This window comes from Eleutherodactylus coqui, chromosome 5 (genome assembly GCF_035609145.1).
Source record: "Eleutherodactylus coqui strain aEleCoq1 chromosome 5, aEleCoq1.hap1, whole genome shotgun sequence".
Taxonomy (NCBI): domain Eukaryota; kingdom Metazoa; phylum Chordata; class Amphibia; order Anura; family Eleutherodactylidae; genus Eleutherodactylus; species Eleutherodactylus coqui.
Window position 1 is genome coordinate 68,147,827 of NC_089841.1, and position 23,896 is coordinate 68,171,722.

Sequence of the window (23,896 nt, forward strand, 5' to 3'; positions counted from 1 at the left end):
CTGTGGAGCTCTCTGCACTGTGATGGGGTTTCTTGCCTCTTTAGCATGGTGCTCCTTACCTTGGTGGGCGGCTATGGTGCCTGGTTGGGCTGGCAGAACTCGGTCACCACCTGGGAGTTGGTGAACACAGCGGTGTGGAGGTGGGTGCCAGAGCTCAGACTCCAAGATGGCACCAAAACCCTGTGCTGGCTGCTCCCCCGGGGCCTTCTGCATCTGGACCCCGTGGCAGTCCACATAAAATGACATGGCAGGCCGAATTTGGCACGTGGTATAGAGGAATAATTCATTGTAGTTTCGGCTCCTTGACAAGTCTGTGCAGCAGGGAGAGGCAGTCTGCTGTACGCACATCTCATGTCGTACCTCTATCATAGGTTTTCCTATTGTTTTAGTGGTAAGGGGGGCTCTGTGGCAGGACTCATGCCACACGGGGCAGGGCACAATGGCAGGTTGCCTCGTGTTTAGGCAGGTGTGAGAGGGGGTGCCTTAGGCTGGCTTCACTTGGGTGTAAGCAGATTCGCGCGATGGGCGTTGCGGTTTTGAGCACACCTGTGCGTGTTAGCTGAGGCTGTACAAGCATGCTCCCATTGATTTTAATGGGCAGTTAAATGAGTTTGTGCCGTGTTCATGCGCTACCTGCACAAAAATGGAACATGCTGCGTATTTAACCCATTATTGCAGAGATCACTAAACACGAACTCCAGATCGCAAAGAGCCCTCGTTCCCATCCGTACTCGGAAGGCGCTGTATTTACCTTGATGGCGGCAATTATCTAAAGTTCCTTCCTTGTGAGTTCTGTTAATTTTATGATCTTAATGAGGAAACGGGGAATGAAGTGTTGTGTAACGCCCCGGGCGCCTCCGCTGTATATAGTGTATATACGTACAGCCTCTTGTTCCTCGCTGACCCAGAGGAATGCTGGGAGTACAGCCCGTCCGTCACTGCTGCCCCTGACAGCCAGTGTCACTGAGCGTCCCGACTAATGGAGAGCGCTCATCTGCAGATCCAGGCGATGCCAGAAAGTAGTTCTGCTGCATTCATTCACGAGATGGCGCAGATACCGAATATAGTGCTGCGATTGTGTAACGGGACCGTGCTGGCACCAACTTACTGCCAAAGTTTCCAAAGCCTCTTGTTTAGTGTTCTGGATTGATTTCATAGTAACCTAGTATGTAAGGCCGAAAAAAGACACGTCCATCCAGTTCAGCCTATTACCCCCCAATGTTGATCCAGAGGAAGGAAAAAAACCCTCAATGAGGTAGAAGCCACTAGAGTATTAGAAACTGATACAATGTTCTGCAAAGGCTCCGTGTGATGATGGTGCCTGTGTAAAGATACAGGAATGACTATCACTAGTGAATGGAGGGGGATCGGACCGGCCCGCCCGCCTCCGTTAAATATAACGTCATTCATAAGTGAGCGACTGCCTGTTTACACAAGCTGATCCGTTGGAGCCCTAAGGCCGCCTGCACACAGACGGAATTACACTGCAGAATCCAGAGCGGGCGTCTGCCCCTGTGTCCCGCAGCACATACTGGCCGTAGCACGCTATGGAAAGCGTTTTCTTCCTGCCCACAAGCAGAAATCAATTGTGTGGGGGGTTTTGGGGGGGGGGGGGGGGGTTTGGTTTTTGTTTTGCCTGTACCTCTGATTCCTGTAAACTACTTAAAGGGGCTGTCCAGGACTTTTCCTATTGATGCCCTATCCTTGGGATATTGTAGAAGCAGAAACCAAAATACCTTTGCTATCAGAAATATACATACCCATAATAAATACACTAACCACATTATATACCAAGAACCTTGCATTATTTAATTTGATCAAACCATACTGGCCCATCTACCAACATCCAGGTGACCGAGCTTTCAGATGGGTCCTAACACTAATACCAGGTGGTTTAATGTTAACCTGGGAAAGATGGGTACCTGCCTAATAAGAATACTCCTCTCTTGGGACTAAGCCTACTGTATCCTCAGGATACAGTGGGTCATCAGTAGTTGATGGGTGGGGGGTCTCCTCCTTGGGATCCCCGGCGATCAGCAGTTCCCCCATGCCACTGTCAGTGCAGATGGAGCTGGAGGCAGAGTTCTGTCCACATTGAATTCAACACGTTCTACCGCAATGGATGCTGCCCTGTAATCGGTGCCTTGTTTCCTGAGCTGACCGCAGTGACAGCAACCGCAGGAATCCGCTGATCGTAGGGATCTGAATAGTGGGTCCCTGCCGATTTATCTATTGGTGACCTGTTTGTCATGAAAAAAGTTTTGTAATACCCTTTTGATTCCTGTCTGCAACTAAAAGTGATACTATCGCTAGGTAGCTCTTAAAGGGATTTTCCCTGTCTATAAGATGGGATATAAAAGTCTGTTCAGAACCTGACTACAGGGATCCCAAGTGATCCTGAGATCCGCACGCCCCAAGCCCAATGCAGCAGCAGCGCACATGTATGCCGCTCCATTCACTTCTAGAGAAAGATCTATGCGTTTAGCACTGTTTCTCCGGCCAATAGAAGTGAATGGAGCTGTAATTCACCCATGATCAGTATGTGGTCTCCTGTTCTGCAATGCGTCCTATGGGGCGTCATCGTGAGAAACGAATAAGTAATTAGATCCCAATTCTGTCTTGCCATGCTTCCTTAATTGGCAAGTGTTTGGGTGGCTTTGTGTCCCCCTGATTTGCGCCCACTGCTGGGCACATCACACGTTCACATCGCAGGCGGGTGAGGATCCTCGGAGCAGACGCTGGCACCGGAGCAGTCAGTGCCTTTGGCTTCTTGCCCGCATTAGCTGCATTTCCTCGTAGAACCTTACGTGGAATTGTTGATGCGTTTTTACATTTTACGTTGGCTTGGCGTCACCCATTGATCCCAGACTTGGAACAGTCAGATGTTTACTGTACTGCTCTGGGTTTATTGTGTGACAGCTGGAGACTTGGATATAAAACGCGCCGTAAACCTCAGACAGGACATCGTTGGTTTCCCGTCAGTCCTTCATACCTTGGATGACCTAATGTATAAAACCCATGTTTGTCGCAGTCTGGGTAAGGGGGCACTTCCTCCTCTCAAGTGTTAAATAACATTAATCCAGCGTTTCTAATGTGTATTTATCTAGTGCAGGGGTGCACAATCCCAGTCCTCAGGGACCGCCAACAGGTCATGTTTTCAGGATTTCCTCAGTGTTGCACAGCTGATGTCATTATTGTTAGTCCTCAGACATTGCACAGGTGTTCTTACTATAGACTATCCTGAAAAATGACCTGTTGGGGTCCCTGAGGACTGGAGTTGGGGACCCCTGATCTAGAACACGGTCTAGAAAAAGCGGCGACCTCACTGATGCGTTGTACGTCAATGGGGTCCTTAAGGATCTGTTACAACAGTGTTTCCCAACCCCAGTCCTCTCCAGCAGGTCATGTTTTTAGGATATCCCATAGAGAGAACACTTGGGGCGGTTTGAGACATTGCCAATCACATCAGCTCTACAATACCAGGGAAATCCTGGAACATGCCCTGTTGGGGGACTTGAAGACTGGAGTTGGGAAACCTTGTTAAGCTCCCTTCACAATCTGCATCTTTCACTGGTTTTTTTTTTTTCAAATGCGTTTTTAAAGTGCAGCTAAAAACCACATTAAAAAACACACATTTTTGAACAGCATACATTTTTTTTTTCCTCCTAAACTTACTCTCCCTCCTATAGCTGCATAGTTGTTTGTGTTCTGTGGCTGTCCAATAATCCAGAATGTTTCAGAATCTGATGGTGCTGCTGGATTAAAGGAATTGTCTGGTAGTCACAGGACTAAAGGAAGTCTTATTTGCTCATGTTAAGGCCCTTTTAGACACAACGAGAATCACTCAAAGCCGTCTTTTGAGCAATTCTCCTTCTGTCTAAATGCAGGGACATCGTGCAGTTTTTGTGTTAGGAGTCGCTGAATTGAGCGAACAGCTGGCTGCGCTGACAAGATTCTCCGTGCCTGTGTCCCGATGTGTCAGAACGGAGAAGAATACACCTGTTTGTTCATACAAAGCAGTTGTATTGTTCTATTAGAGGCCACGGTGGTGTACCGCTTAGGCTTCATGTTGTATAGTAGCTAATTAGCTACTATAGCGTATGCAAAGATGATCGCTCAAAACTGTCACTCAAACTGTCGTGAGATGATTGCTCAAGTTTCTCAATCCGGTGTAACTGGGGCTTTAGATCAGTGTCTTCAAGAACATCAGTACAACTTTCAAGTGTTTGGCACTAATTTTTTTTTTTTTTTTTTCCCCCTACAGTTAAAAAGGCCAAACTGCAGGGTCCGCCAGGTAAGAGACGTCTTCATCTGCACTTTGTAATAACAGCAGACTAATATATATATATATATATATATATATATATATATATATATATATATATATATATATATATATATATATATATATATATTATATAATTATTTATTTGCTGCTCCATGTTACATCCTCATGGCTTATATTGGCAATAGGAAATCACGTGTTTGTTTTTTTTTTTTTGGGGGGGGGGGTTTGTACCCTGCAGGTATGAGTGACCCAATAGAAAACAATGGGCATTTAGCACCTTGTATTAGGCCCCCTGTCCACGCGTTGCAATGGAAAGCGACGGCCCCGTGTCCACGAGCAGAGAATAATCGCATGCTGCGAATTGCCCCGATTCTCTGCGGTCAGCCTATCTGTCAGATTAGGCTGACCGGCGGAGATTCGTCTGCGGCTCCCGCAGCGCCCGGGGCCTTATGCGCATGGAAAATATGCGTGTAACATGGGCGTCATATGCCGATGTGAGTGACCCCCTTAATCATATAATTTATTATTCCAACATTTAATATGAAAAAAAAAACTTGGTGTAATGATAGACATGTCTCTACTACCCGGTTTCCCTGAAAATAAGATATCCCGAAAATAAGCCCTAGCCAAATTTTCAGGGAGGCTTCAAATATAAGCACTACCCCCAAAATAAGCCCTAGTTATACTACATTAAAAAAAAGAATACATTACCTAGCAGGCTCTGACCAGGTCCTTCCTGGCGCTCTCTATAGGTTCAGGGATGTTCGGTTCCGGCAGTCCTCAGCCACTCGTACAACATCACTGCCTGGTTACGGAATTCATAAATCCCACCTCTAGGAAGAGATGGTTCTGATTGGCTCATCTAGCGTTGCTCAACCAATCAATGCAGTACTGGATGAACCAGTACTGGATGAACCAATGTGATGGCTGTGATTGACCGCATCTCAGCCAATTTATAAATCCCACATTTACAATGCGTTAACTGTTGATTGTCTGAGCAGTGGTGGAAGAACCAATTAATGCAGCGCTGGGTAAACCAATAACAGCCATCACATTGGTTCATCCAACGTTGCATTGATTGGCTGAGCAGTGGTCGAAGAAGCAAGCACAGCTATTGCTTCCTGTAGGCGGGATTTATGAATCCCGTAACCAGGAAGTGATGTATGAGCGGCCGAATACTGCAGGAAGCACGTCAAAACTGTGGAGAGCTTCGGGAGGGATGTAGACCGAGCCTGCTAGGCAAATAAAATAAGACCTAGTGCCTCTTTTGGGGCAAAAATCAATATAAGACAGGGTCTTATTTTCGGGAAAACACGGTAACGACCTGTAAATCTACTAGAGCACACTCCAATATATTGGTGTATGAAAAGCAGTACTATAAGCCTACGAATACACTCCAACAGTAATATATAATTATACATATTTTATTATGAAAATTCATAAAATACAAATGGCCCCAAAGGTTGGGACATTGAAAACCGATATATCGCTAATGCTTTAGCGATACTTTTCATTGATATTGTTATGTCCGATATATCTGTGGCATCGATAGTTTAAGGTGATATAATATCGATTGGTTTGGTTGTTTTTTTTGTAAAGATGAAACCTGTCTTGTGGTCTAGGGACCATATTCTCTTTCTTTATATTCTGCCCTTTCCTTTGTGTTGGTACAGAATGGCACTAATCAACTTATAAACAAGTTCTAGAAACTTCTAGAAAAAAAAAAAGTGTGAGGTGACTTTGTCACCAATAAGGTTTGCTCCAGGCGATAAAGTTGGGTCTTCGGCCCCCTTCCCACATGCGTTTGTTCATGGCGTTGGACGAGGCTCTGAATGCTTGCGTCTAACGCGATGGCTGCGGGCAATGCTTTCTAAATGAAAGCCTTTCCACATGCAGATGGAGGGCTGTGCTGAACGCATGGAGGTCGCATCCAGAAAAGGAGATGCGACATGTTGTGCTTTCATCGTCGAACGCAGTGCAGAGAGTAAAGATAGCCGACCCATCTAACGCAATTACAATTGCAATCGGGGCGCTGCGCTCGCATTACCAGGCCCTGCATTGTTTACAAGTTGCCATGGAGACCGTTGGTCCCTCAGCAGCAACTTGAAAAAATGCAGGGCCCGCAGCCCCACAAACACACAGAGATCCCGCTCACATCCCGTCAGGTCCAGCGTCCAGCTCCTGGCCTCCTTGTAGCTGGCAGGACCCTGTGTCAGTGTGTTTGTTGGCTCATTAGATAACGATTATTGAGGCCAATGATAAACTTCTCATACACCTAATATGAATTATAGGTTTCATCTGTAGTTTTTTCTTTTCATTTGGACCTTTTAATCTATTTTCATGTTATTAATAGTTAGAAGTTAATAATAAATTCAACAGTTTAAAGTTTTAAAAGAAAACTATAATTTTTTGTTGTGTTGCTTTATTAACTCTAGACGTGTTTTATTTTTATACAGCATTTAAAAAGCCGATATATCGAAATATCACTAGTTTTCCACCGATATTTTACAACAATCGATAGTTTGTGCAGCGATAGTCGATACTATTGATATTTTCGTGTCGCTGTCCCACCCCTAGCCCACACACTCGGTGCAGGGTTTCCGATCCCCAGGTGTCGGCAGCTGTGCTGGCTGTTTTCATGAAAAGTCCCAGGAGACGGGCATTGAACTTGGTGACATGACTGTGCGGTTTGCCCTGCACACTGCTGCTTTCACTAAACTTCTGCACCAGTTTCCTGACAGTTTGCGCTCGCCGTCCGTCTTCCTGGGGGTTTTTGTGATTAAAAGCCGCAGCCACCAACTATAAACGTCTGTTACCGACCATCGGGATGATCGCAGTCCAGTCCTGGATTGTAACGGCATTTTCTGGTGCCTGGAAATACATGTGATTAGTGATTTCCATACTACGTAATTCAATCTAACTTTATTATGCTCATTGTCAAAAAAAATCTCTCCCCTAGAAGGAATGGTCGTTATTGACAAACTATCTATGTGATTGTTACATTAATACAAGTGATTACATATCAGAGCAAAAGGAGAATTTAATGTGGAGAACTGACCCCTTGTAGGGAGGCCCTAGTACCCTGTCATACTGCCTCTAGCTGGGATACAAGATGTGATACAGTGGGCATGGAGGCTCTAGTGCCCTATTGTACCGCCTCTAGCTTGGATCCATGATGTGATACAGGGGAGGAGGGGTGCATAGAGGCTCTATTACCCTGTTGTACAGCCTCTAGCTTGGTTAGAAGATGTGATACAGTCGGGCATGGAGGCTCTAGTGCCCTGTTGTACTGCCTCTAGTATGGATGCAAGATGTGATACGAGTGGGCATGGAGGCTCTAGTACCCTGTTGTACCGCCTCTAGCATGGATGTAAGATGTGATATGGGTGGGCATGAAGGCTCTAGTACCCTGTTGTACCGCCTCTAGCTTGGTTACAAGATGTGATACGGGTGGGCATGGAGGCTCTAGTACCCTGTTGTACCGCCTCTAGCTTGGTTACAAGATGTGATACGGGTGGGCATGGAGGCTCTAGTACCCTGTTGTACCGCCTCTAGCTTGGTTACAAGATGTGATACGGGTGGGCATGGAGGCTCTAGTACCCTGTTGTACCACCTCTAGCTTGGTTACAAGATGTGATACGGGTGGGCATGGAGGCTCTAGTACCCTGTTGTACCGCCTCTAGCTTGGTTACAAGATGTGATACAGGTGGGCATGGAGGCTCTAGTACCCTGTTGTACTGACTCTAGCTTGTTACAAGATGTGATATGGGCGGGCATGGAGGCTCTAGTACCCTGTTGTACCGCCTCTAGCTTGGTTACAAGATGTGATACAGGTGGGCATGGAGGCTCTAGTACCCTGTTGTACCGCCTCTAGCTTGGTTACAAGATGTGATGCAGGTTGGCCTAGAGGCTCTAGTACCCTGTTGTACTGACTCTAGCTTGGTACAACAGGGTATGGAGGGCATGGAGGCTTTAGTACCCTGTTGTACAGCTTCTAGCTTGGATACAAGATGTGATACATATGGGCATGGAGGTTCTAGTGCCCTGTTGGGCCGCCTCTAGCATGGATGCAAGATGTGATTCGGTCGGACAGAGAGGCATATGGTTTCACATTGGGCTGTAACTGAACCGCTAGATTGTGAAAACTCATAGGATGTAGAAGTTGGCATCCCAGATGGTCCCATACATGTTCTGTTGGCGATAAATCTGGCAATTGGGCACCCACAGAAGTGTGGCAATGTTTGGAGGCTCCTGTGACCCCCTTGTGTGCGGCCGAGCATTATCCTGCTGCCTCTTGGAAGCCGCCGTGAGAAGAACACATGTGGCTGCAGGATGTCCTGAACATATCGCTGAACTGTCATCCTCCCTTGTACCACTACTAGGGAGGACCGACTGCCATATGTGATGGCCCCCCAGACCATCACACCAGCAGGGGGCAGTGTGCCGCTCCACTGCAAAGGCAGGATTGAGGCACCACTAGAGATCTCCAGCCCCTCCGTCTCCATTCTCGGAATGACTATCGCCCCTGTGTATAACCATTGGAGTGGTAGTTGTCCCGTCTAATGGTACATTAAGTCAGAAAAGTTCTTGGGATCCATGTCTTGCTTCCAGGAATAGTAGCTGATCTTGCAGGAAGACTATTCCCCCCCCCCCCCCATTTTGTAATCCTTAGCACCTTCTGCCCCCTTGCAGCTGTTAACCCTTCCAATGACTGCTCTACCTTGATTGCATGGGAAGCTACAGCTGGTACATGCAAGCTACAAATGGTTGAGAGTATATTTTTCTTGCACCTTCTCTCCTGTTTGCCTCTGAGTTCTCACTGTAGTTCTTGCTCTCAGGATTAGCAGAGTTCTCGCTCTCTCCCAGAGGTTGGCATCCCGACCTCTGGTGTGCCTTGGTGTCAGAGTGCAGTAAATGGACTGAAATAAAATCTAGTTGATACAATGCTGCTTCTAGTGCTCTAATCTTTCAAAGAGATCTGAACAGAATTCATCATCATGTTACCTATCTACTTCTTCCTGCTGTCATGGATGGCATGCTTGGAACAATACCTCTGCAGCGCCACCTACTGGAAGGCAGCATTCCTGCAAGTCAATGACACGCCTTATAACAATGACTAGGAATTGTAGAAGATTCTGGCTTTGGCTCTCAATTCCCAGTCATTGTTATAAGGCGTGTCTAAAAAGTCTGACATTGACTTGCAGGAATGCTGCCTTCCAATAGGTGGCGCTGCAGAGGTTTTGTTCCAGGTTCCTATTTGCATATTTCCCAGAGAAGCATGGATGGCCTTACGAGTCTCCTCACGCCTTCTAGGTGCTCTCCCTAAGGAGAAACCGTACTTTCCTGACCTTTAGTCTTTAGAGACCTATTAGGAGAACCCCTATTAAAACGTAATGATTTAGTGATGGTGGGGTAGTTGTCAGCTCCTTGACCCTTCCTTTGCGAATTGGAACCGCCAACAATAAATCTCCCTACCTCTGGTGTACTTTGGACATGTGTGTATTATATGGACTACTGTACCATTCATCTGACTAGCTGTCATGTTAGAATACATTTTCCCTGCAGCGGGCGGTGACTTCCCCATCCAGTCAATTGTGCTGAGGGTCCTGGGAGCCATTGTTACAGGCAATCACTTTAATGTAAGAACCGAAACAGCCTTTCAAGACTTTCCAAAGTTTCAGCTTCTGTTGATGGGAACCTCCTGAGCACTTTAAATCAGGGGTTTCCTAAAATCCGACAGGCGCTCACATTGTGGCCATTTACTGTTGCAGTGTTCAGCAGAAACAGTTTAAAAAGCCCTTGGACTAACAGGGCTCTCCCTATTGGTGCTTTAGAGTAAGCCATTCAGTAGATGGCTGCAATGTGAGTGCTTGTTGGGATTTTTTTGGTTCAGGCCGCATTAAAATACCGGACAGGTTTTCTTTAGTCCTAATAAACGGACAAAAGTGGTCAAATATAACAAAATTTGTGGCATCAGTCGGTCTTTATTTACAAAGACTGTACAGTTGGAGAGCATGCCTGATCTTGACACTTCCTGCTCAGCTGGGTATGCCTGCCCGCAGCAGCACCACCACTATTCTGTAGACCGGTATGCCTGCCCGCAGCACCACCACCACTATTCTGTAGACCGGTATGCCTGCCCGCAGCACCACCACCACTATTCTGTAGACCGGTATGCCTGCCTGCAGCAGCACCGCTATTCTGCAGCCAGACCTGCTTGACCATTTTCATGTTCAGCCATGAACATATAATCATCCAGCCGGCTCACAAGTAGCCGGTGATCATCCTCACCGACCTTTGTTAACTTCCTGTGCCCATCAAAGTTGGGACCTATTGCCCAGCTTTTGTCTCCACCGACAAGCCTCCTTGTGGTATTCTTGCTGTGGCCCATAAACCACCGCCATGGAGTGAAGTGTCCCAATTCATGACTGAAAAACAAGCTTCCCTCTAGCCTACACTCTACCCCATGTATGCAACCTCTTCAAACTACTTCTCCGATGCTTGCTTCTACAAAATATCCAAGGCCCCTTTATCTTTCCTACTTGCCTTCTACACAGGGCTTGGGAACGTTGTGTTATGCCAACAATTATTTGTTTTCTCCTTTCAGACCATCTCCATTTAATTCTGGACTGCCGTTGGCAAACTTGAAGGCTCATTTCTTTCCCCCAATCAGTACTACCAGTTGGGAGGTGATCCCCTGGCCCGACCACTTAAGGCATCCAAGATGTTCCCATTAGTACTGCCGCCTTCAGTAATCTCCTCAGCAGTGCCCCCATCATGTGTCCTCTTCCATCTGCTGCCCCTTGGCATCCTTTCTTGGTATTCCCAACTGCATCCAAAAGGTCACTTCTTCTGCTGACCAGTCCACACAAGTACGGCTGTCAACCTAGACCCTTCTGGACTCTGAGTTGCAGGACATTTTCCTAAAGGTGCCTTCACACTGGCCATAAAATTGTATGATTCTCGCCAGTGTGAAGGAGCCCGAACACTGTTTTGCCAACTCAAGCCCTGTACTCTGTCAACTTCCACGGCCGGTCAGCAATTATTCTGCTCCTACCTGCTCTTATTTCCGCCTCTGTTGAAATTGCCTTTTCTTCAGTGATGGGTTTATCAACTGCTGCCATCTGCAAAGCTCATACTCTATAGAAAATGAAGTTTTCCTCAGCGCCATCAGATCTAGACATTCATTAATTTCACTGGGAGTCTATAGACTTCTGGGGTCATTGCGGCTCTGTCTAATACATGAGACATGAGGGTCTGTTCTTGTTTCCCTCTCCTCTTCAATCTGCTTTGTAATGCTAGAATGGAAAAAGGGGAATGGGACAAACCTGAGAGGAACGCCCCAATATAGGATGCTTGGCACTTACAGGGGCCGCCTCTATGGTACCCACACCCTGATGTGTGCCACCGATATAAAGGAAATCCGCTGCTGGGTCAAGTGAAGGACAGCAGTCCTCCATCCGAGAGCTCGCTGGCTGACCGGACTCCCAGATGTCGCCGCACCGCTAAGTAATCACTTTCCGCACCCGGCAATAACTGACAAGCTGTCTCTCTGCCAGAAATCTGCCTTATTTTTGGCATCGCACGTTGATGTGTATTTAATTATACATGCAGAGGAAAGTGTGAAATGTGGAGCGTGACGGCGACCTCCCGCCCCCGGCGCTCGTTTACAGGTAGTAGACTGGCATTCATGAGAAGGCTCCACCTATTATGGGAAAAAGAGATGAAGTTCAGTTAAAAATCTACCTCCACTGTCATGAATAAATATCCAAAGTAGCCTTTCTAGCAAATAGTCCTCCATGATCAAAAGTCAAGCCAGGGCCCAGACTGCAGGAGTTTTCCATCTGATAGTCCTCGACCTACGGGCTCTGATTCTCATTATGCCTGTTGGCGGGACTCACTTACAGCCGGAGTTTCAAAGCAGCAAGTTGGGACTACTTTCCCAGGTGGAAAACCCAATAAAGGGGTATTCCCATCTGAGACTTTGGTATTGTGTCCTGCCATTTCTGCTCACTGCTGCCCCTTACTTCTCTGCCTGTAGGGCTCCTGCGTGATCTAGCCCTCTCTTAAAGGGCCAGTACGTGCTCCCTAACCTGTCCCTCTCCAATCCTATCTATGCATCTGTTATATTAGGCATCAACACCCTTGGAGCCCGCAGCAGAATCCCACCCTGCCCGTGGCTGAGGACAATTATTTACCTGTCTGGGTCTTCTGCGTCCCGGTTTGGATCATCTTCTCTCCTGCAGTGCGAATGTGTTCAGGCACATCTTTAGCGCACTGCACACATGCGCAGTCCTTTTTTTTTTTTTTAACCCCTGCTTTCCCGCGGCTCATCCGTAGTGTCAACTGCGGGAAAGCAGCGTATCAGATAGCTTCCATTAACTTCAATGTAAGCCGTCCATGCGGGATCTGCAGCAAAATGGAGCATGCTGCGATTTGTTTTCTGGACCAAAAGGTCCGCAAATCAAATCCGCATGCTTTAATGCATTTGCGGACATCCATGCATCCCTATGAGGGGCTTGATTTGCGCATCATCTGCGTAGATTCTGCAATGCAGACCCACCCGTGGACATTGGGCTTCAGCACTTGTGCTGCTAGCCCTGACTCAAGCCGCTCCGCTACGCACCCATTCACACCTTCAGGTACCACACCTCGGCCCAGTGAGGCATCAGCAACCAGGACTATCTGTGCCTGTAATGGCTTGGGTATCCCGCTTTGAGGGATTAACACTTTAGTGACCACCCATACGTGCTAGCCCTAATCTACAGGGCTGTAAAAAAACAGGCCAGCCCTGTACAGTAAAGCCCCATGGTCTGTGCGTCTGACAACTCCCTCATACTGGAGGTAGCTGAGAGCCTGGAGCTGTCATTGGGGGCTGAGGTGTGCGACCCACCCCCTAACTACCCCCTTCAAGTCACATGATTGCTGTTATCGAATGGATAGCAACAATTGCATAAGAGTTGAAAAAAAAGTTAGTTTCATCTTTCCTCACTGATCAGATTCGCGAGGGGACATGAAACTACTCACCTCTGGACTACGATATCCCGCGGCGATCTGGTCCTGTAAGGACCTGCTGCCAGCTTCTGCGCATGCGTGCCACCAGCATAATGTCGGGCACGTGCGTAAAAGGACAGAGTGCGCAGGAAATCTTAAATCTCATTGCTTCCTGCTACCAAGGTAGACGGGAGCAGGGAGATGTCACTGGGGGCTGCAGTATGTGGTCACGTGATCACTGTTAATAGTTAATAGCAATCATGTAAAGTGTGTTTAAAAACAAAATTCTAATTCTCCCCGCTCCTGGCTACCATGCGCTCACCGGGAACGTGACAGACGCATGCGCAGGAGCTGGGGAAGGCACTGGAAATGTACAATTTACTTGCTCCTGGTTACCAAAGGTCACCGAGCTCCTGGAGCAGTGACCGGAGGCCTTGTTGAGCGGTCCGCGGTCACATGATCACCATTAACCAATGGTATAACAAGGTAGCGCTCTACCTTAGGCCAGTCTCAAATGACCGGATAGGAATTGTGGATTCTGCAAGCGTCTGATCCGCAGTAATACTTGGATCAATCAAATGCCCTGGATTACACAATGCCGCTCACATTAACGGGTCAGAATTGGGTAATATATTCACAGAAAACAGAATGCAGCATGTTCTGTTTTACCGTGGATGTCTGATATAGAGCCCATTGTCCTCATACACAACTACATTATATACGGGCTGCGGGTACCCGCCTTATCGCTAAGCAACGGCGTGGGAAATATAAATAAGCAAAAGAAGGCTCAGTACACCCCTAGATAAATGGCTAAGGGGTCTAGATTTTAAAATGGGGTCACTTGTTGGGGAGTTCTGTTATTTTGGCACCTTGATGATTCTACTAGTGAGCAATGGGGCCTGGAATTCTGTTGTGCCCTGAAAGCCAATGGGTGTTCCCTCCATTATAGGCCCAGCCATGTGTCCTGTAAGCAGATTGGGGCCACAATGAGTATGTTTCTGAACACAGGACAAACAGAGGATCCATTTTGGGGTGCAAGTCTTCATTTATATGTGTGCTGTACAAAAAAACCTGTTCTTTATAAAATGACACATTTAACAAAAAATGAAAATCGTACTTTTTTTCCTTCTGTTTTGCTTAGATTCATTCAAAAACTGTGGGGTCAAAATGTACACCCCTACAGGGGAATAGCTTTCAGAATGGGGTCATTTGTGGGGTTCTCTATAGTTTTGGCTGCTCAAGGGTTCTACAAGTGGGCAATGGGGCCTAAATCACCTTCAAGCAAAATTTCTGTTCTGAAAACCACCCGCTGCTCCTTTCGGTTTGGGCCCCGTTATGCATATGGACAGAAGATTAGGGCCACAATGGGTATGTTTCTGAACACAGGACATCAGGGGGATCCATTTTGGGGGGCAAATCCTCATTTTCATGTGTACAATAGAAAAAAAACCTTGTCCTTAAATTGACATATTTGCAAAAATATTAAATGTTATTTTTTTTCTCCTCTAAATTGCATTAACTCCTGAAAAAAAAACAAACAACTATTTGAGTCAAAATACTCCTGACCCCCCCCCCCCCCTCAGTGAATATATTAAGTGGTGACATTTTTCAAATGGGGTCATTTGTGGGGGTATCTATCATTCTGACACTTATGAGCCTTTACAATCTTCACTTGGTGCAGGAAAACAAAATGTTCCTCAAAATTTTAATAATATTAAATTTGTATGTCCTCTAAATGGTTTTAAAAAAACATAAAGATAAAAATATAGATCTTATCAAACATTTGTACAGTATTTTTGCCCATATTTACATCCTACTGTAACATCATGTATTTTTGTTAGTCATTAAAAGGTATCATATCTACAAGATTACTTGGTTTCTCTCACTGAGCCCATATTTGACACATTGCAGTTGAAAATGTGGAAAAAAAGGACAATTTCCCCCCCCCCCCCCCCCCAAACTTCCCAATTTTGGTGCTTTTAACTGCATAACTGAAGTACAACATGTGGCGAAAAAACAATGTGAGAATCACTTGGATATGCAAAACCTTTACAGAGTTATTCTATGTTAAAGTGACACGTCAGACTTCCAAAATTTGGCCAGGTCATTAAAGTGCAAACTGGCTTCGACACTAAGCCTGAAAAACTGGGCTCCCCAGGTGCTGCCACCGCAGTTAGCCCGCAGCCAAACCACTGCTACTTGGTGGCGGGCGCACATCTCTTGCTTTTGAGCATTTGTCACAGGATATGCTGTGCAGGTCACAGAGGTAGGCCCCACATCTATCTCTAGTTCTGGTACCCTTCGGGTTTTGCTGAAACGGCATAGCTTGCTGGGTTATGTTGCTTTTCCTCTGTGGGAGTTACAGAATAGCCTAGTGAATGCTGTATCTGTAAGTCCTGACCATTGCGGTCATTAAATGTGCAGCGTCTCTGAGTTTTCCATGATAAACAGCATATGTGTATTGAAGTTTTGAGGGAGTACTAAACTGATTTATCATATGCTGCAGGTCAATGTTCTGCTGACCCAGAAAGGTGCTATAACACAAAAGACTGTGGCATTGTGCAGGCACTAGAAACTGACTAAAAGGGGTTGTCTGGGACCTCGGGTATTTTTTTTTTTTTTTTATACTACAGATGACCTATCAGGATAGGTGATCAACTGATGATCTACCTCTCAGGAACCCTGTTTAGCTGATTCCTGGCACTAGTGTCATTGTCGTCAGCACTAGAAGCAGATGGTGCTATCGGCACTGCAATGGCACAGTTTGGCACCATAGGCACAGCTCCCATTGAGTTCAGTGGGACCTGTGTTTGCAATACCAACCTGAGCTGCTGACAGCAGTGCCAAGAATCAGCTGATCAGCAGCATCCAGAGTCACAGACTCCCATCTGCTGATCGCTTAGCCTAACGACGGGTCACAGTTTAAAAAAAAAAAAAAAAATGCCTGAAGTCTCCAAAAAAATGAGATATTGGACAAGAATCACTCAAAAAAAGCTATGCGGTCTCCATAACTCCCACTGACGTCTATGGGAGTTGAGGAAACAGTGTAGCAAAGGCTGCTCAGATGTTTATAGAAGTCTCCTCCACTGCTTTCAGCCAAACCAGGTCCATGGGGGTCAGAACTAGAGATTGATGCTAGTCCTATCCCTGGTATATCTTATGACAGAGCCATAAAAGCCTCAGTTGGGAATACCCTTCAGCCCTTTCCAATCTACTGTCGGACCTCATTCAACATTGAGATTTCCCCACATAGCTTCCATGTCGGGTGAGGAACGATGCGCGTTTCTAACACTATGCAGAAGAGAGGTCCAACGTTGGAGCTCTCTGCTGTATATGTACATTACACCATGCGGAGGAGAGGTTTGATGTCGGAGATCTCTTCTGCGTAGTGTAATATACATATTAACTTGTGTTTTAACTTTCCAAAAAGTGCTAATAAAATCATATTGACAGTTCGTTTTTAGATGTTTCTGTGGAGTAATTTCAAGGAATCCGCAACGTGCTTTCCCACCCAAAACCAATAATGGCTGCGAGTGTGTGTGAGTGGCAGGGAAATTGGATTGGAAGGCGTTAAGATTATACTAAATATACCATTCAGCTCGAGGAACTTTTTAAACAAACTTTTTGTCCAGACCATATTCCTTTTTTTTTTTTCTCCTTTTCCCCCAATTTTTATTAAAATTTTCAAGGTCTTAGCAAAGTTTTAACATGCTGAATAGAGATGAGCGAACGTACTCGGATAGGCACTACTCGTCCGAGTAATGTGCTTTATCCGAGTACCGCTGTGTTCGTGCTGAAAGATTCGGGGCGCTCCGCTGCTGACAGGTGAGTCGCAGCGGGGAGCGGGGCAGAGCGGCCGGGAGAGAAGGAGAGAAAGATCTCCCCTCCGTTCCTCCCCGCTCTTCCCTGCAGCTCCCCGCTCCGCAGCGCGTCCCAAATCTTTCAGCACGAGTACAGCGGTACTCGGATAAAGCACATTACTCGGACGAGTAGTGCCTATCCGAGTACGTTCGCTCATCTCTAATGCTGAACCATAGGACAACATCATTAGTTATGGACAGGTGTAAACCAGGGAAAGTATATCCTTCGGGTCATTCAGGTAATGAGTCCTATTACAATAAAATATCATTCTGTATTACTAGGCGTAAAGATTGGTAAAAAGATAGATAAAATGGTAAAAAGCAAAAAAAAACTTTTTACCAGGTTAAACAGGGATTAGACATACATAAACGTAACTCCTGAGGATGGCCATAGATCCGATAGGAAAATAATGGAACTGTACAAAGATCAGCTTCCTCTTCAGGCATGTGCACAGTGATGGCACTGTACCCCGGCCCTCCAGGCACTGTACCCCGGCCCTCCAGGCACTGTACCCCGGCCCTCCAGGCACTGTACCCCGGCCCTCCAGGCACTGTACCCCGGCCCTCCAGGCACTGTACCCCGGCCCTCCAGGCACTGTACCCCGGCCCTCCAGGCACTGTACCCCGGCCCTCCAGGCACTGTACCCCGGCCCTCCAGGCACTGTACCCCGGCCCTCCAGGCACTGTACCCCGGCCCTCCAGGCACTGTACCCCGGCCCTCCAGGCACTGTACCCCGGCCCTCCAGGCACTGTACCCCGGCCCTCCAGGCACTGTACCCCGGCCCTCCAGGCACTGTACCCCGGCCCTCCAGGCACTGTACCCCGGCCCTCCAGGCACTGTACCCCGGCCCTCCAGGCACTGTACCCCGGCCCTCCAGGCACTGTACCCCGGCCCTCCAGGCACTGTACCCCGGCCCTCCAGGCACTGTACCCCGGCCCTCCAGGCACTGTACCCCGGCCCTCCACTTTTCAGATACGGATGTCTGGTTGACCACCGCAATAACATCTCCTACGTTAGGAATGTTTGCACTTTTCCAATGTTTCAAATTTGATAATGCAAATATTTTGCACTCCAAACTTCTAAACTTAGATGGGATTACATATGATTCTAAATTTAACCCTTTCTAATCTAATTTTGGATTCAGGGTTTCCTAAAAGGCTTTCTCTTTTCATTGTTATACAACAGTGCCATCTGCTGGCTAAAGCTAGAGAGGCTCCGACAGCAGAGAGCCTGGCAATAGACCGTAAGAATACTCTGTCGGATGTCTTCTGACATTAAAGCTGTACAAGCATTAATCAGAATGTAGTAAGACGTCAGACAGTGGATTGGAAAGGCTTAATTGGGCTAACGATTGGGACTTCTGATGACCCACCAGAGAGGACATGAGTACAAACACAGCGTCCCAATATTGTCAGAGGGAGCGGCAATTCCACAATGTATGCGGTGGACCTCCATGGCCACAGATTCTCCAGAACAACTGGGGTATATTTGAGCTAAATGTGATGGAGTGTAGTACCATCTCACTGTTCTCTTCAGTGCCTTAGCGCCTGGACCAACAGTTCTAAAGAGAATATTGATATTAATGGGGATAAAGGAAACTTTCGCCTTGTACTATTTTGTAATTTTGAGCCCATCTGAAAGGGTTCTATCTTTTTTTTTTTTTTTTAAATTAAAAAACCTTCACAGAAAGATTAGCATATAATGAAGATACAGCTCTCCGGTATTGGGTACCAAAGCCCTTTTTTTTTTTTTTTCTCGACTAGTGAAAGCATATGCCCAATTTTATACAATCCAATGCCAAGAAAATGGCAGGAACCTTAGACGGAACATTTAAAACTTGTCTAGTATTATCTGGGGCTTCTCTACCTTTTACACATCCTACTTGGTCCTCCTTAATCAAGGCTCTGATATAGAAGAAAGTCTATAAGCTAATAACTTTGTGTACATTTTAATATCCGTATTCAGTAGCGAAATGAGGCGAAGGTTTTGGGGCTACATGTGGGGTTTTCTTGGCATGCGGAGAGTGACTATTAAAGCCTGAGATTATGCTCATTGAAATGCTTTACACATGTGTGGAGATAAGTTTTGTAGTTATTGTAGTAAGTGAGGCTGGGCCTGGTGATTTCCCCATTGGTTGGGCTTTGATGTGTTTTTAAGAACTTCTGCAACTGATTGGAGCGTCAGGAGTGTCTCTTCTGATACTTAGAGAGTGGATAGATTAATCTTTTGTACAAACTGCTGAACTGATCGTTTTGCACTTGGGAACATGAAGGAGTTCTCTTTTAAATTGTGTAGCGTTGCATAGTGATCTCTAAACCTTGTAATGATATCTGTGGAATTTGTAAGCTTTCCTTTTATTGCAGAGTCTCCGATATGGGAGACTAAGGCCACATTGCACACGGGTTCCGCATGTGCAATCCCGCAGCATTGGTGGTCTTGCGTACCTGCTTTCGATTCGATTCATCTGTACTGTGGATGGTCCACGCACAGCTCGCCGTCGGACATGCGTAGTACAGATTATTATTTTTTAAAACTCCTTGGAATCCGTGGCCCATCCACAATGTCAATTGCAAATAAGGGAGATGGAACAATACCTCCACAGCGCCACCTATTGAAAGGCAGCATTCCTTCAGATCAAGGAATCACTCTTTATTCACTCTTTATTCAAGCCTTGTAACAATGACCAGGAATTGAAAGCAAAGCTGGAATCCATACACAGACAGCTGTTTCGGGTTGTTTACCCCTCATCAGCGTGCAGCAGGATTCTGTTCTTGCTAGTGAGAGGCCTGTGATGTGGGTCAGAAAGGCTATCTTTTCTCCTTAGGGATGGCACCTAGACAGTGAGTGAGGAGACTTATAAGGCCATTTGTGCTCCTTTTGGTAATATGCAAATAAGGGAAATGGCACAATATCTCCATACTGCCACTTATTGGAAGGCAGCATTCCTTCAGATCAATGTTAGACTCTGTCTATTGTGGACGGGCCGTGGGTTGGACGGCTCACATTGACTTCAATGGAAGCCGTCCGTGCAGAGGCAGCAGGAAAATGGAGCAATATCTGGAGATAATTGAACCATTTCCCACATAAATGTCTATTTAGCCCTTTAACATTTAATACTATTGTGATTACCATAATAAGCAATAAAAGCTATTGTTTCATCTCGGGTGATCCGCTGATTGGACGTGGGAAATATCAGGAAATAAAGAAAAAAGGGCGAAGGAACAAAGCAATAAACTGTTCTTCATGAGGTTGTGAACCACAGAAGAGGTGTAAGCCCTACCTGAGTTGGACGATCCATATTGGGGTAGAGGTTCTCATGGTGTACCAAGTTTTCTTTGCGTTTTTTTTGTTTTGTTTTTTTATCCACCAGGAAACGGGAATGATGATTAGCGATGTGTTGATTTGAGGTTTCACCCCCTGCCATTCTATTGGTAGTTGTTGGACTGTCTGCTTAGTCCTTTATAGGTAGAGGGACATTGAGAGTCCATTGCCTTAGGAGCCTTAACCCCTCGTCTACTGTCTTTATAATATAGGTGATGTTATAAGAGATGAGAAGACCTACAGGAATCCCACTTTGTAAGTGATTTTATAGTCTTGAAGCCTTGTGGTGATGGCCATCATCTTTGTGCTGATAAGTCGTACATAGAGCAGGGTCTGGTATGGAGCAGGTAAAGAACTTCCTCGCTGCACCCAACTGCCTTCATGTGGAAGAAGTTAATGCGTGTCTGTACGTCCCTTGGAAGGTGATCTGCTAGATGGTTACGATGAGGACGTCTGTGTGCTCGGTTGATGACGAAGTCCTTCGGGGGGCCAATCCGTTAGTAGGACTTTCATTAGGACTTGTAAAAGGTGCGTTCACACTGAGGCAGGCACGGTTTCTGGGGTTCCTCTGAACTTGCTATTACTACCATCGGACCCGTTCCTTACATCTGCTACCTTGCTTTAAGGCGTTCCAGTTTAAATCCCAGGGTGTCCTGTGCATTGATTTAAATTATGTGCCGATATGAACTCTGCCATGTTTGTTTCCACGTGGTTGATTATTATCTTCACCTCCGCTATGGCGGAGCTAAAAGGGTTGACTAGGCTGAGCAAAATTGGATTGGAGAGAGATTTGTAATGCTTTCAACATGGTTATCATGGACGTGTCAGTAACAGATATATCGTTTACGGTTAGTGTCACGAACGTCCGTGTCGGCTGGTAATACAGTCCCGGTAGATGGCTGTTCGCTCACCTCTTCTCTAGATTGCCCCTCCGATGTATCCATCCTCTGTCTGCTGCTATGTGGCCTAAGAGATATCTTGCGACCACCGGATTTCCCTTCAGTTGTGTGACGGAATGTGCCAGGTTTAGCTGGGTGGCTTTTAGACGCTCCTATCTATCAGACACCGTTGAGTTTGTCTGGGAACTTTTGGCTGCACCATGTTGGTCCCACGCCGGGGGCTAAAAGGGAAAGATTTACGCTCCTCCGATCTGGGCAGCGTTCTCCTTCCACCTTCGGCATCCTCTGTTCTTCAGCCACGGGTGGGATCTAGGTAGCGATTATTATGGGTCCTGGCGGAGTCCTCTATGATCAGGCATCCGACCAGATGACCCCTTGATGTAAGCCAGGAGGAGGGTTGGGAGGGTCTTGTTTTGCCGTCCATATTGTGACGTTTCTCCATTTCTCTCGGGTCACTAACCTGTTCTCCATCTTCTCTCTCACAGATAAATTCAATACGTATGTGACTTTAAAAGTGCAAAATGTGAAGAGCACGACTGTGACGGTCCGAGGAGACCAGCCCTGCTGGGAGCAAGACTTCATGTTGTAAGTGTGTGGTGTGCGTGGGAGGTGATGACTATTTCATCATACATAACCCTGAATTGTCATACATTGAGGGATCTTCCTGGACGGAGTACCTGCAGGTTACCACAGCTGTACCCAACAAGCACTAGTAGCGTCTGTATTAGGCTTTTGTAAAGAAGGGGATTGCGAGTTCTTCACCTCATCTCACATTTTAGGAGTATCTTCTTGGGAGTCGGCTGTTGATGTTTCAGAGGGGTCATTTCTCCAAAGGAAATGAAAAAAAGAACTTTGCTGTCCTCCAGAGCTGCACTCCTAATTCTGCTGGTTATCTCACACTTTCTTTAGCTAATCGCCCATATTCCACTGCAGTGCACTGTGGGGCAGGTAGCATTAATGCGAGTTTCACTCAAAGTAGTTTGCTTTTCTAGCTCTGCATACCTGTGCGTTGTACAGATATTGAGCACCAGGGGGCAGGTGTGAGCGCTTAGAACATAAGTGCTATCTGGAAACTAGCAGAATTGTGGCTGCAGTTCTGTGTATAGCCAGAATATATAGGACCCCTGAGCTGACGGTCAGTGCCACTCTCAAACTCCATTGGCATTGTCTGCTTACATGATGGTAGCTCCCAGAGGTGGGATTCCAGGCAGTAAGACCATCATCCCTGAGTGAAGCACTGGTCCTTTCTGTACAAGAAATTTGAGGACTTGTCTTCTCTTCTGACATCTCTATTTAAAGGGGTATTCCAGGCTTTTATCATTGGTGATCTGCCCTCAGGATAGGTCATCAATAGTTGATCGGTAGGGGTCTGCTGGTCGGGATTTCCGCCAATCAGTTGATCCTCCGGCTGGCTGTCTGGTCAGCGGGCCTGAACTTTGTCATTGGTGGTCAGGGATGTAAATGTAATGGGTGTATGCCTCTAGTTGACTTCAGTGGGAGTGAAGCAGTCTATTACACTTCCGGCATCTGACCACCAATGATGCCGCTTCGCTGATAGCAGGTAGGAGGATCAGCTGATCAGCGGGTGATACCGAGCGGCAGGTCTCCACCGACCAACTATTGATGACTAAGGGTATGTCCTCAATTGTAAAAGCCCCAAAATACCCATTTTTAAGTAAAAATCTGTAATGCTCATAAAATTCTGATTCTGCATTGTTCTGTTACTGATTGGACAGTATCTGTGTGTAGTGCCCCCCTTTTCCTCTCTCAACTGGTAACGCCCAACTTATTCCTATATTTCCCAGAGGAATATCAGAGGAATGGTTATATCTTTTCCAGATGATATTTTCTTATTATAGGGGATACAAATATGTATTACACCGCACAGGTCCCCTTTAAGCATTACATGGCCCGCTGAATATTGCTGCACAGAGTCAAGTAGTGCTTCCCAGTTGGCGACTCTTGGTGTCCACGTCACTGGCTTGCGTGCTCTCACTGTATAACTTGAGTCACTGACTAAGCACGTCTGTCACATTTGCCATGACGTCGCCTGGGATCACACCAGCATTATAAACATTGGCAGCCGCCCTGAATGACTTCATGGGTAAATATGGACACATCGTCTTACCTACGGCAATGAATATTATTAGGAGACTTCTGCTGCCCTGCACCCTCCTATTATTTATGCTGACCGCATATGTAGTAAGGCGTTGGGTGGCCATCCACATTTACGAAGAAGTTTGCCAATTTTGGGTGTAAACTGTAAAAAAAAAAAATTTGCAATTGAGGACTTTAAATATTGGAAGGCACAAGTGTATAAGAAAGCTGTTCTTTTCATTGTCGCACCTCTTCAGTCCCAGACATTGCTTCAGCAGACCTGCCATGTATCTCTGGCATAGCTGCTGCAGCCAGTCCCTGGTGGGTAGGGCCTATTGGGAGGAGTGTGGCCACCAGTACCTTGTCCGATGTACTATAATTTACACTACAAGCTGGCATTAATTATGGCAGGGATGTATGGAAGCTCGAAGCTGCC

At 46.4% G+C, this 23,896-nt stretch overlaps 1 protein-coding gene across 2 annotated transcripts in view; it reads left to right on the plus strand.

Moving 5' to 3' along the window:
• The window catches only part of UNC13B (unc-13 homolog B), a 307,612-nt gene that overhangs the window by 23,995 nt on the left and 259,721 nt on the right, over window positions 1-23,896 (plus strand). For both annotated transcript variants that reach the window (XM_066602685.1, XM_066602686.1), the window contains exons 3-4: window positions 4,265-4,294; window positions 21,849-21,948. In XM_066602685.1, the coding sequence (XP_066458782.1) occupies window positions 4,265-4,294; window positions 21,849-21,948 (130 nt within the window). The remainder of the gene's footprint in view (window positions 1-4,264; window positions 4,295-21,848; window positions 21,949-23,896) is intronic.